This window comes from Chelmon rostratus, chromosome 20 (assembly GCF_017976325.1).
Source record: "Chelmon rostratus isolate fCheRos1 chromosome 20, fCheRos1.pri, whole genome shotgun sequence".
Lineage (NCBI taxonomy): Eukaryota > Metazoa > Chordata > Actinopteri > Chaetodontiformes > Chaetodontidae > Chelmon > Chelmon rostratus.
Window position 1 is genome coordinate 9081459 of NC_055677.1, and position 12901 is coordinate 9094359.

The window sequence follows — 12901 nt, forward strand, 5'->3', positions numbered from 1 at the left end:
AAGTATGTCATTTATTTATTACGTGGAATAAAAAAAATATAGCTTTGTACCATTTAAGTTCTTGAGTGCTCGCTCAGCATCCCTCCTGTTCATGAAAGCCACAAAGCCACAGTTCCTCTCCCGGGCCCTCTCCTCGTCTGTCCTCGGCCACATGATCTTCACACTGGCAAGTGGGCCATAGCGGCCAAACTCTTGACACAGCATCTCCTCATTCATCTGTAGAATAGCAACAAACATACATAGAAAATGTTATTGCTTCAAAAATGGATAGTGGGTTAACATCTGGCCACAATTTATATCAAGTTTTAAGCTACATCATCTGAAGTACAAATATGCAGAATCCACATCACTGGGGGGGAAAAAAAAAAAGTTTCTTTATCAAGGTCTAGTTTGTCAATCATGAAGGGACTAAAAGCCCTCCTGCTCACAGCAAAACTACAGTAATGTTTGTCAGTATTTTATTGTCTCTCTTCTTCACTTCATAAATATTTGGACACAAATTCACCTGTGGATTGATGTTTCCAAGGTACAAGTTAGTAGTGGATGGGTCTCCAACATCATGGGAACCTGGAGCGCAATCATCCAAAACTGCAGAGACAGAAAAGAGAGAAGACTTTCCTACTGCTGTCTGACAGAACAATATATTTTCTTAGCTAGATGAAAATATTCACGGCCACTGTATTAAGTCAAAATTACCACTGGACGGACGGTTTCTTCTTGAAGAACCATCCGCTAAAAGAAGCAGAAAAGCAGTATAAATTTTGTTTCAGGGTGCAAGTGGAGACAGGGTGTGGCAGGGTGGGGGGTGGAGCAAGGCGTGCAGGACAGGGCCAGTTCAGGCCAAGTTAGTACATGGAACACAGTTAAGCAGCATAAAGACACTTACATGAGCGTCTTCCGTCCGTGCCTGAGAGAGGTTCGAATCGACTAACACGTCCTTTCATCTTGTGTCTTTCATCCCTTTCCTCCTGTATTCTACAGGAAAGAGCATATAACACAATTTAGGTTCAAATTATTACAAATTTTGTATTTTATTGACTGCACCGTTCTACACCATATCACCCAGGAAACGCTAGTGTCCCAAATATCCCAACATTTAGTGTGTAACACATTTATGCATTGAAACATACTGTTTAAGCTCTTCTTTGAAGAGCTCCAAGTTGCTCTTCTTCTTTTCCTTCTCAGTATTTTTCTTCAAAGACTGAAATACACATACAGAAATACTGTCAGCATGGTAAAAACAAAGCATCATTTAATAGAGCAGTAAAAAGAGAGGGTATTTGTTGACTGTGATAGTACTTACATGTCTTTTGTCTAATGCCAAAAACTGAGGTGGGGTTTCCAAAGGCAAGAAGCTTTTTGTTTGGTTCTCAAAGCGTGACTTGGGCTTGTACAACTTTCCTCTCTTATCATCAGCAGCTGCCTCCTCTGAAAGGAGAAAGAGTGCATTTGTTCTAAATTCCACTGGAGTTACGTTGGCATTTCACCTTTTCAATCCATAGATGCTTGTGCTATAACATTTCATGCAAGCCATTTGGGAGACACATCACGTAAATAATAAGAGTCATACCTTTGGTGGCATTTGCAATGCCACCACGGACAAAAGCCTTGACTTTGCCTTCCCCTCCTCCCTCAAAAGCAGCAAGAAACTCCTCATAAATCTCAGCTGCTGCTCGCTCATCCTCCTGAACAGAGAACACAGTGGCCAAGTTAATAAATAAATACTTCAAATTGTTGAAAAGGATCCTTACAAAATGTCTACCAAGTTAGCCAAGATAATATAAACAATATTGTCAAAAAGAAAGTATATACTTACTTTCTTCTTGATTTCATCTTGTTCCTTCTTGCTTAGGGTCCTCTTTGCCACTGCCATTTTACCAATGCTGAAAGACTTAAGTTTGCTCTCCAGCAGCGCCTGTAATGTAAACAAAGCACGATTAGCTTTCAACAAGTATTTCCTGGTCACGCAATGCAATTCTTAAATGCGGGTGCATATGACACTTTAAGGGGACCTCACAGATCATTGCTACTCCAGATAATGTTAATTATAACTCAGACGATTACTAAAGTGTGACAGGTATCATGTTGACAGCCAAGTGAAGCGGGGGTTCGTTACCATAACACCACGCAACTCACTACACCGTAAAGTGGCTTGTTCACTCGCAGTTTGTGACTAGTGCCGTAATCTTTTATGGCCATTCCAGAAACTGCACTTACTGCATTTTTTTCTGCTTAGTTGGAGCCGGACACGAAGTAGCTAGCGTTAACACTCAGGAAGCTAGCCAGAGGCCTAACAAGCTGGAATCGGCTGCAGCGCCACCGAGTGAATACATTTACCGCCGAATGACTGTTAGAAAGAGCGAAGCCTGAAATATTATTTGTCCCGAGTTCCCAAATATTTCACTTACTATTATTAAATTCAAACACCTCAACTAAACTTTGTTCTGATGACTAGCTATTTCGATATCAGCAAGTTAGCTGTGCAAACAATACTGCTTTCTGGGGCAACTGCCCTATTCCTGGTTGTGGAAGCTAAATCGTTAGCTTAGCTTACTTTAGCTAAATTAGGCAGTGTGACCGGAGAGCCTACGGTTAGCATTAGCGCGTTGCTTAGTCAACTACGTTAACACCATTGCGCACACTCGTACGTTAACGCCTGTCTCTTGTCGGCAACAAATATGTAAATACTAAAGGTTGTAAAGGCATACTACTATTTACATTGTTTTCATTGCAACAGATAAGACCTAGCTATTGCAAGAACAAACGGTAAATTCACCTTAGCGCTAGCTTTTTGAGAGCCACCAGGCGTTCGGTCCGCCATCTTTTGTGGAACTAAAATAAAATCGATCATCGATTACAAGATAGCGGCAAATGTGAAATTCTAGGCGACACAGTCGATCGCCGAGTCGATGATGATTGAACTTGTTTTCTCTGCCTCTCTTTGATGGTGATGTTTACATGCAAATAAAAAACGCATCTGGAGCCGTGTTATGGAAATTGCAATAATTTTGAGATACAAAACAGGCTCTCGTTTTACATGGTCAATAAAAACATCTATTCCAGCTGTTAATAGGCTAAACATGTATAGGCTATATGCATATACAGCTTTCTTCACCATAGCCCGAATAGGTACACAGGTAGCTCAATGCATTGTCTTAATCTGTGTTCAGTCCTTTCATTGATAAAGCAAGGAGAAAAACACGATGCAATATATTTCAGCTAATATGACATACGCAGCTATAAGTAGTCGCTTGTACCATACTTAGTCCAGCGGGTGGCGCTCTCTCTCTGTGCCTCTCTGTTTAGCGGTAGTCTATCTCTGATACCTGTGCATATTGTCCTGACAACCCGCAGCCCGAGGCCACTTCAAACACCCGTTTTAATCATTTTTTTCAGCTGCTGTGAAATGTGCATTCCTCTCCGAGAACAGGTGTCCTCCTCGGGGTCCTCCTTCACGCCACATCTGGATAACACTGTACACGCAGCCTGCACTGCAGACCTGTGCGATCTTGGTTAGCCTATATATGGAGTCTCTGCCATGTGCATATGGTCCATACTGACTGGAATGCCAAACCATTCAAGCATGAGTTGACTCAGGTTTATTCAAGCTACCTCCTTCAAGGTTTTTCAGGCCAGGTGCCGAATAATACTAACGTGAGACCTCACACCCTCCCAGCGCTTCTTTAATGATTTCTCTCCGTTTTTTTCCTTTTTTTCTTTTTTTTTGGGGGGGGAAAGCAGCAGCCTGTGCTCCGTCCCTCCTACCACGCAGAACAAACGCTATATTCATCTGCTCCAGCTTGCAGTTACTGAAACTCCCCGCAGGAACTACTGGGTACTTTTCCCCACCGTTCCAGCTGCTGAACACAATGCCATTCATGCCACGGGGCGAAAACAGGCGAAGCGCCTGCTCCGTCGACCCAACAATGTGGAGAACATGCAGTATTTTTTGCGCATGGAGTCTACTGTTCTTGACAGAGGTCTGTGCGCAGTCTCAGCGGAGGTACACCTTTATTTACTTTTTTTATTCAGGTAATTTGGAAGCTTTGTGAGTGAGCAAGGTGTCAAGGATCTCACGTAGCCGGCGGAGAAGCAGCGCCAGCGGACTGGAGTTCATTCAGAGGGATATTCTGCAGCCTGGGCAGCCTCCAGTCAGGACATATGGCGCATTAAATGAAACCGCAGGCTGTCGTTAACGTTTGTGCATGTTTGTTGCTCTGACACATCAGCATCATGTTGGTGTTTGCAAAAATAGAAATCATTCTGTCCCCCACCTTTAGGCCGACGTTCACGTGCGGCGGAAACGTCACAGGGGATTCAGGAGTAATCGGGAGCCAGGGGTACCCAGGAGTTTACCCCCCAAACACCAAATGCGTGTGGAGAATCACAGTGAGTCCAGTTTCAGAGTCACGTTTTGCTTTTTCCACCAGAGCCCAGAGTAATGATGATGATGATGATGCAACTGATAGCTCAAATGTTAATTAGAAACACATCAAACAGCTGCACAGTGTGCTGTAATAATATGATACTCTTTCACTAACCACAAGCTCCTAATTTCCCTCTAAAAATACTTAACCACAGCCAGCTCAAAGCAGTTTTTGTTGACCTTGACTGTACATTTAAGCAGTCTATCTCATACTATGGCTGGACCTACTTGCATTTAGCCTGCTGTACATAAGTAAGCCTTGCTGTATAAAATGTGTTGTTATTATCTGCAATAACATGTGGAAAACATCTAATGCACATCACTACTATTATTACCAAGCCAATAGCTATAGGAGGAGTGACATTTTATTGCTCACAGTAATAATGATAATTCTGTGAAACTGACCCTTAATTCTCACCCAGGTCCCTGAGGGAAAGGTGGTGGTCCTGTCATTCCGCTTTATTGACTTGGAGAGCGACAACCTGTGCCGCTATGATTATGTGGACGTTTACAGTGGTCATGTCAATGGGCAGAGGCTCGGCCGCTTCTGTGGCACATTCAAGCCAGGAGCCCTGGTTTCCACGGGCAACAAGATGCTCATGCAGATGGTATCTGATGCCAACACCGCTGGGAGTGGTTTCCTGGCTGTTTTCTCTGCTGCCCACCCACATGAGAGAGGTAGGCAAGCACGGGAGAAGGAATAGTTTGGTTACTTGCTCACTTTTACCGTTGATGCCCTGCACACAGGAGCAAGGCAGTGCAGCAGCAGCGTAGAGAATATCTCGCCACTACCCAAGCGTGCAATACAGAGCCATGCAGGACTGTGCCTCAGCCATGACTTCACCCCATAAAGGAATCTGATACTGGCCTGGGAGTGTGTCTGTTTGAGCAGGGGGTCAGTCATTAAAACGCAAATTAACAAGCCTTGTTAACACAAATTGCTTCACTGAGGTCATCGCGTGGTACCACAATGCCCAGACAGAGAGAAAAAGTTTTACCTTCTCAAGTCGAGTTCAGCTTTTGTATACTGGGAATCACTTTCGAGGCACGCAGACACACAGAAAAACAAAAAAGAAGGTTAAGTTTTCCCTCTGCTCAGAAAACACACGTGACCTTTGGGGGTTTCATTTGTCCGAGACAAGGCTACGGGTTTAAGGAATATCTCAACACTCCTCGCAGCATGATGTGGAATTTCTCACTGGCATTTTCTGGAGCGCTTGAGTAGAAGGTACAGGTCAGAAGTATCACTTAGAGCTGAATGAGCCTCTTCCTCTCTGCAGGGTTGCAAAGTCTCGTCTACTGTTTTGGTGGAATTTTAATGGCTGGTTCTCTGTACTCAAGGAGCTGACAGCTGTAACGGACAATGGCTATTAACAAGCCTGCCAGGCTCTTACACAGTCAGATGGTGACAGACTGTTGCCATACTGTCCCTGAGCCATGCCGAAACTGTACAGCACAACATTTGTAAAGGGTATTTTTTGTACCGAACTGTATTTTTTGAAGCTGTTCCCTTCACAGGATTCACAATTGACTTACTTTTTAAGACACACATGATGACAAAGTTGACAACGAGAGCGCCTGTTACAGTAAACAAGAGGTTACATGCAGAATCATATAATGTACACGCTGTTACTACTTTTCAGAGAAAAACAAATAAGAGCTGGATTATTTCCATCAAGGACCAGTGATGACATTTTTCACATTATTCCTGATGACTATGCAAGAAGTAACTTCAATCATTACTCCACAGGGGAGCAGTACTGTGGGGGCAGACTGGACAAGCCTTCTGGGACTTTCAAAACGCCCAACTGGCCCGAGAAGGACTACCCAGCTGGCGTCACCTGCTCCTGGCACATAGTGGCACCAAAGAATCAGGTCAGAGGATTAAGATGAATTTTTCTTAATAAAAGGATGTGTTATGTGTAAAGTTCAAACTGGCCTGTGAAAACATGGACACAAAAATCACCCACGTGTCCACAGTAGATCATTGACGCTCCTTGATAACACTGAGGAGTATATGGGTAAGTTAGTCTCATTGTGAGATAAAGCTTAAAACACGCGCAACAAGTTACATCAGATGTCTTCTTAAAGGGGAGCGGAGGATCAGTTGACAGCTCTTGGGGAGCAACACTTGTTACTCAGGTGTTTTTTCCATATTTCACAACTTTCCCAGTCTTTCGTTGTTCCTGTCCCAATTTGTTTGATATACAGATATTTACAAAAATCAATTAAGTTGATGAGATAAAACATTCAATATGTTGTCTTTGTACTGTCTTCAGTTGAGTATATGCCAAAAAAGATTAGCAAATTATCTCTAATTATGACCAAACTGTTGAAGGGCAAGAATTGTGGGTAATGAAGGTGATAAAAAAGATGATATCTCTGGTTTTGCTGCATTGATTTTGATTCCTCTTCTTTTTAACTGTCCATCACGATTCTGAAATTGTTATAGTACTGCAATGCTAAATCAGTGGAGTAATCTTTTAAGAAGGCTCAATGTGTAACAGGTGGGAAAAAAGACTACATCGTCCCCCGAGCGGTGCCCTTTAATCAGACACCCTGATAGCCCGATTACAAGCTTTTGCTTGATGAAAGAAGATGGTTTGCGATTTGTCTCCCGCTGCAGATTATTGAAGTCAAGTTTGAGAAGTTTGATGTGGAGAGAGATAACTACTGCCGCTACGACCACGTCTCCATTTTCAACGGGGCGGAAATCAACGACGCCAAGAGGATTGGGAAATACTGTGGAGACAGCCCCCCAGCGTAGGTGATTCTGTGAGCAGGAGTTTCTCTAAAACATCCATCCTACGAATTCCTGTCAGTTTACGCTTGTCTGGGTTTCTTCGCAGGCCCGTGTTCTCAGAGGGGAACCAGCTCCTTATCCAGTTCCTGTCGGATCTCAGTCTGACCGCGGATGGCTTCATTGGACACTACAAGTTCAGACCAAAGAAATTCCCCACCACCACGATACCACCCACCACTACCACACAGCCAGTCACCACCAGGCCCATACGTAGGTAGCAACGTTTATCCAATAAAAACCCCTGGAAGGCTTCTAACATCTGTATTTGTTGATGTAGCTATGAGACATACTGGCGTTGCACTACTGGATTCTCCTGCTAACATGTGGGGTTTATCTTCCCCTTTAAACACGGGGGACATCTGGAATCTGCTTCTGATAGCGAGGAACGAACAAAATTGTGCTGCTTTAGTAAGAGCCAGCTCCTTCAAGAGCTGCTTATGGTTCAGAAATCTGGTGAAAGTGGTTGCTTCAACAAAAATAAACCAAACTAAACAGTGGATCTTCACAATTTGACATGCAGTTGTGATGCATTATTCTCCTTTGTAGAAAGACTGAGTAGAACATACAGCACGGGAGACCGCAGGCCCTATTAAAGCTGCATGCAACAGCAGCACATGTTCAAACACAACATATGCTAAATCTATGTCTCATTTCTCTCCATATATAATGTGGGCGTGTGTCTGCACCCGCTATCACAGCTCGTTTTCATACTCAAACTCTCATTCCCACACATTGTTTTTTCCCCGAGTCAAGCCAGGTTATTTTGGCGCCTGCCTGCCATGATGTCATACTGTCACAGCGCTCTCTGGTTGGCTTATCTTTCCCTGACCCCCCTTCCAGTAAGAATAATATTTAGCCAGCCACCTTGTATTTTCTTTCTATTTCCCTTTATGGACTCTTTACTATCTCTAACTCTAAAAACAGATGTTCTCTTGTCACATTTAGTTGCTATTTTACACATTGTTTAAACACAGCTATTCATTTGAGGAGACCTCTTGTGTTCCTGAGAACATCCTGTGAATAAACCACAGCAGAACCAGATGCCACCATAACTTTCATGCCTGCATCACTGGCAGGCAAAATTACAGAGATTGCATTTTCTTGTGTGTGTGTGTGTCTCCGCAGCTCTGAAGTACTCTGTAGCCCTGTGCCAGCAGAAATGCAAAAGACGAGGAACACTTGAGAGCAATTACTGCTCCAGCAATTTTGGTAAGAGCATCAGTGCCTATTGCGATTTCTTTCAACCACATAAGCTGCAGTCACTCAGATGTTGCAGCTCTGCTCATGTCATCATTGAACTTACCTACTGTTACTTGCATGCTAATGCTAAAAAGTCCAAACCAGTGCAGACTGTTTTAAGGTTTACGTCAGCCCGCATTAACATCAGCAGCCAAATCTCCCCTAACAAGCAGTTTACAGTCCTGATCATGTCACTGTCTCTGCTTCTCTGATTTCCCACCGCTCATCTCAAAGGCTTCCTTGATAGCCGGTCAGGAAGTGAAGGAGTGCATACAGTAAGACACAGTTACCTCCAGTGTACACACACACACACACACACACACACACACTCAGCCTCTGACTGTGGGCAAACTGTTGATAAATGAACGTGTTGATTCGGGCTCGGCCTCGTTTGCTGCTCTCCCGCCACTGTGATGTTTTCCTCTCCGGGATGTTTGCCACATGTGTTCGATTGGCATTTCAAAGAGTTCACTTGGATTTGCATCAGGAAGGGCGGAAAGGCGAGCGACGCGGTGGTGCATGTGGAAAGAGTCGCCCATGTGATGTGGCGGCGGAGTCGCCACACAACACGGCGCATCACGTTTTAATGAAGCGGTGAGCCAGCGCAGCGAAAACAGTTTGTCTAATTGACATTTACAGTCATAACATTTGGTACTGTTTAGTCTAATGGTGTGATATATGCACTCTGAATGTCAAAAGCAGTTGACTGGTGTATGTAACAGTAGCAGCAGATAGAATAACATCAGTGAAACAGGCAGTCCTCTGGCTGTTCTCATCCCTGTCAGGAAATGAAACAGGCAGCATGTGAAGTCGACACATATTGGTACCATCAGCGTAAAGAATCCTGGTCTTGCTCCGCTATCGCTGCTGAACGTTAGGTCTCCTCTACGGTGAGCGAGTCCACACAACAGAGCTGCAATTTTTCTTTTTTTGTTCTTTTGTCCTGGTCAGACTAAACAGGAAATGACTGAAATTTCACTGCAGATTCGTGAAATTTTTCAAGCACACACCGGCAACAAAAAAAAGAACAGGAAGTACAGCATGTAGCAATTCTGTATTCTGGTAAATTAACCCGCAGGATGATTTCTCAAGGAGTTTCAGATCTTAAATGGCCTGTCTTACTTGCTGAGAGGAAATCACTGAGCTGCTACCTGTTTCCTGTCCATATTAGATTGCATGGTAAATAATATCGAGTGCTCCACTGACTCACATGCAAAACATTTTAGCTCTCTGCTGCACAATTATGATATCACACGTTTAACTTGGCCTCATCACAGGCAGGGCCACATCCTGGAATTATCTTCAAAAGTCTTAAAATTACAGAAAATGATATCCTTGATGTGTTTTCTGAGCTTTTGAGTAGGGGCTATTAGCTCGTGGATGGATGAGGGAGCCATAAAAAGGTCAAAAGGGGTGTGCTGACAGCCTGAGAGGAAATGTTGATGCTGTTCATTCACCATGACATCTTTATAGACAAGGCTGCACTTCACAGACAGGAGGTGAAAAGTAGTGGGCGCACATCATTCACAGTTCTCTTAGATTCTAGATGAGGACAATAAAAAAGCAGATTCCCGTCATGCTAACTTCCCTGCTGTAAATTCCAGGCTGTCTTCTCTGATGTGGAAACATTTGATGTAAATTCTTCACTTTATATGTACTAAGGTCTATGCTGATAGAAAAACCCCTGACTTGTCTTTACTTTAGCCTGCAGTATGATAAACTGAATGGCTACATGTTTTTTTTGCCATGCAGCATGGCTCTGGTCTGTTGGTCCTTTGGTCCAAACTGAAATATCTTAACATCTACCAAATGGATAGCCATGAAATTCAGTACAGACATCCATAATCCGCAGATGGTGAATCCTACCGACTTTGGTGATTCCATGACTTTTTCTCAGGTTGACAAGGCTTTAAGTGAAATATCTGGACTATTTGAACTATTAAATAATTGTTATGAGATATCAAGGGTGCACAGAGGAGGAATTCTTGTGACTTTGGTTATCCCTTGACCTTTTCACCACTAGTAAGTGACTACTCGCACATCCTGCGAAATATCCCAACATCTACTAGATGGATTGATCAGAAAAATGTTCAGATGTTCATGGTTCCCAGAGGAGGAATCCCTCTCACTTGTGACTCTCGCGCCACCATTAGGTTCAGATTTTACATGTCTCAACAACTGTTGGATGGATTGCCATGGTATTTGACACCCATGTATCATTCGGGATGAATCGATGCGACTTTCCATCTAGCGCCACCATCAGGTCAAGCTCTGATCTGTCCAATACTTTGATTTATGACTAAACACTTGAAAAACTGCTGACATTCTGACAACCAACATTCCCATCAGCCCCAGCACAAAGCACACACACACACACACACACACATATATATATGCGTGTGTGTGTGCTTTGTGCTAATTAGCAAATGTTACCATGCTCACACACTAAACTTAGATGTTAACGAGCTTGTTAACATGCCGATGGTAGCATTTAGCACATAGCACCGCTGTGCCCAAGTACACCCTCACAGGATTGCTAGCACATCTGCAGACTCTTAGCCTTGTTAGCTGTCTGTTTAATATGAGTCAGTAACGTCTTACTTCTCTATTTTGGTTTTCCAGAGTCTAATTATGCTGCTGCTGTACTCTGCTTAAAGCTTTGGCTTTCAATCTAACCACAGCCCAGAAATGGCACTCGCCAAAATAGTGACGATTTTGTTTATAGAAATTAAAACAACATCTCTAGATCCTTGTTTTTCTCCTTGTTTATGCAGTGTTTACTACAAATTACAGGGGCACTCTTTATGTGATATTTTAGTGGATTTTCAGTACTTATGCGTGTTCGATTTTATTTTTCATGACCTGTGTGTATGTGTGCGTCTCTGGCAGTGATTAGCGGGACTGTCATTACTGCTGTGATGAGAGGAGGAAGCATGTACGCCACTGTCTCCATCATCAACGTGTATAAAGAAGGCAGTCTGGCCATTCAACAGGCAGGAAAGACCATGAGCACCAAGATCATCATCCTGTGCAAGAAGTGTCCATTTATCAGAAGAGGTGAGTTCACTGCTGACAATAAATTGGCTCAATGTCCTTGAGATTGTTTTGAGTTATGAAACCACTGTACCAAAGAACGATCATGATCTAAATGATGATAATCAGTGTGCAGTTGCTGGTTTCTGACTGTTTTCAATAACCTATGGCTCTGAGTTTGCCTCCTTTGCTGTGCCGTCACGCCTAGTTGGTAGAGCTCTCCCCAAAGTGTGAGGTGAGAGGCAGAACTCACTGTCCAAGCAGTCAATGAACCATTAAATATGTTTATATGTATGCATATAAACATATGGTATACAGACCTGCCATGTGGAGATTCTCATATCTGGCCTCCCTGAATGTCTCTGCCGTTCCGCCACTGCATTCAGGTTTTTTTTGTGTGACCTCACCAGGCTTGAACTACATCTTCATGGGCCAGGTGGACGAGGACGGCCGTGGCAAAATCGCCCCTCACCACTTCGTCATGGCGTTTAAGACAAAGAACCAGAAAGGACTCAACGTTCTGAAAAACAAGCGTTGCTGAGCTCCGGTCGCTCTGTGGATCTCCACCGGACAGGTGTGCCTGAGGCTGAGCTGTGAATGGAAACGATTGAGCAAAAAACAAACCAAACAAAAAAAACAAAACAAAAAGAAATCTCCATCTCCACACAAACACAGGCCAAAAAAAACCAAAGCAGAAACATGATGCAGGGACGCCATTACAAAACAAACTCTGCATGATTCATTCAATTAGGAGCATCTCAGATTTTTGTATTTATTCATTTTGCTTCGGATCGCATGTTTTTGGAATAAAGAAGAAGACATTTAGTACTTTCACTCTGTCTTCCATTAAAAGATCAGTCGCTTAGTCTGTTTGGCAACCTCAGATTAATCAGGAACAAAATGAGTTGAAATTTCCATCCCTGTTCTCAGCCCATTCTCACTCGGCGGCGTCACATTCCCGCCATGCCCCTGGCAGGGAATTAAACTGAGGCCAGTAACAGAAGCCCAGAATAAAGACTACAGCAATTCACAGAGATGTTTCATAAGACAAATATCACTCAGATAGTTTCAAATCCAGAGCGCATCTGTTCTGACATCCTATGATTGCACTATTAATCTAAAATTTTTCAAAAAATCCTCTTTTATAGCTGTTTCCCATTGAAGCTGCGGAGTGCAATGTGAATTAGTTTGCATTAAACAAATACGTCTGTCTGGCGAGAGTCTGGAGCCTGATCGATATCCCCACTGGATTTGTCACAGCTGATTGTTGCAGTTCTAATGACGGTGTTAGCAACCTGCAGTTAATTTTCCATGTTCAGCTTCAATGAGCAGGATTAGGAAGTTTTTCAGTGGTGATTAAAAAGTGCAATATTTAATACAATCATGATTCTTTTTATGCT

The 12901-nt window shown here is 43.2% G+C and overlaps 2 protein-coding genes across 4 annotated transcripts in view; one reads left to right on the forward strand and one right to left on the reverse strand.

Annotated features, from left to right (window-relative positions):
- LOC121623907 (U2 snRNP-associated SURP domain containing) overlaps positions 1-2851 on the reverse strand; it is a 9052-nt gene extending 6201 nt beyond the window's left edge. The window contains exons 1-9 of one of the 3 annotated variants that reach the window (XM_041961432.1): positions 2777-2851; positions 1817-1915; positions 1571-1685; positions 1304-1428; positions 1131-1201; positions 887-975; positions 697-732; positions 506-588; positions 51-216 (exon numbers count right to left, since the gene is read on the reverse strand). In XM_041961432.1, coding sequence (XP_041817366.1) covers positions 51-216; positions 506-588; positions 697-732; positions 887-975; positions 1131-1201; positions 1304-1428; positions 1571-1685; positions 1817-1915; positions 2777-2851 — 859 coding nt within the window. The remainder of the gene's footprint in view (positions 1-50; positions 217-505; positions 589-696; positions 733-886; positions 976-1130; positions 1202-1303; positions 1429-1570; positions 1686-1816; positions 1916-2776) is intronic. The other 2 variants (XM_041961433.1, XM_041961434.1) reach the window with 2 other exon arrangements.
- A 942-nt stretch (positions 2852-3793) lies between these two features.
- On the forward strand, positions 3794-12217 carry pcolce2b (procollagen C-endopeptidase enhancer 2b). The gene is made up of 9 exons (XM_041961544.1): positions 3794-4003; positions 4281-4389; positions 4849-5104; positions 6177-6301; positions 7053-7189; positions 7276-7439; positions 8355-8438; positions 11358-11525; positions 11912-12217. Exons 1-9 carry the CDS (start codon positions 3870-3872, stop codon positions 12040-12042), a joined length of 1308 nt encoding a protein of 435 aa, XP_041817478.1. The 5' UTR covers positions 3794-3869; the 3' UTR covers positions 12043-12217.
- The last annotated feature ends 684 nt before the right edge of the window (positions 12218-12901 follow it).

Bases quoted from the DNA above. Each gene is read 5' to 3' on its own strand.
- pcolce2b (XM_041961544.1), top strand. From the start codon at position 3,870: ATGCCATTCATGCCACGGGGCGAAAACAGGCGAAGCGCCTGCTCCGTC. The intron at 6,302-7,052 runs GTCAGAGGATTA...CTCCCGCTGCAG, and splicing joins TAGTGGCACCAAAGAATCAG to ATTATTGAAGTCAAGTTTGA. The intron at 11,526-11,911 runs GTGAGTTCACTG...TGACCTCACCAG, and splicing joins GTGTCCATTTATCAGAAGAG to GCTTGAACTACATCTTCATG.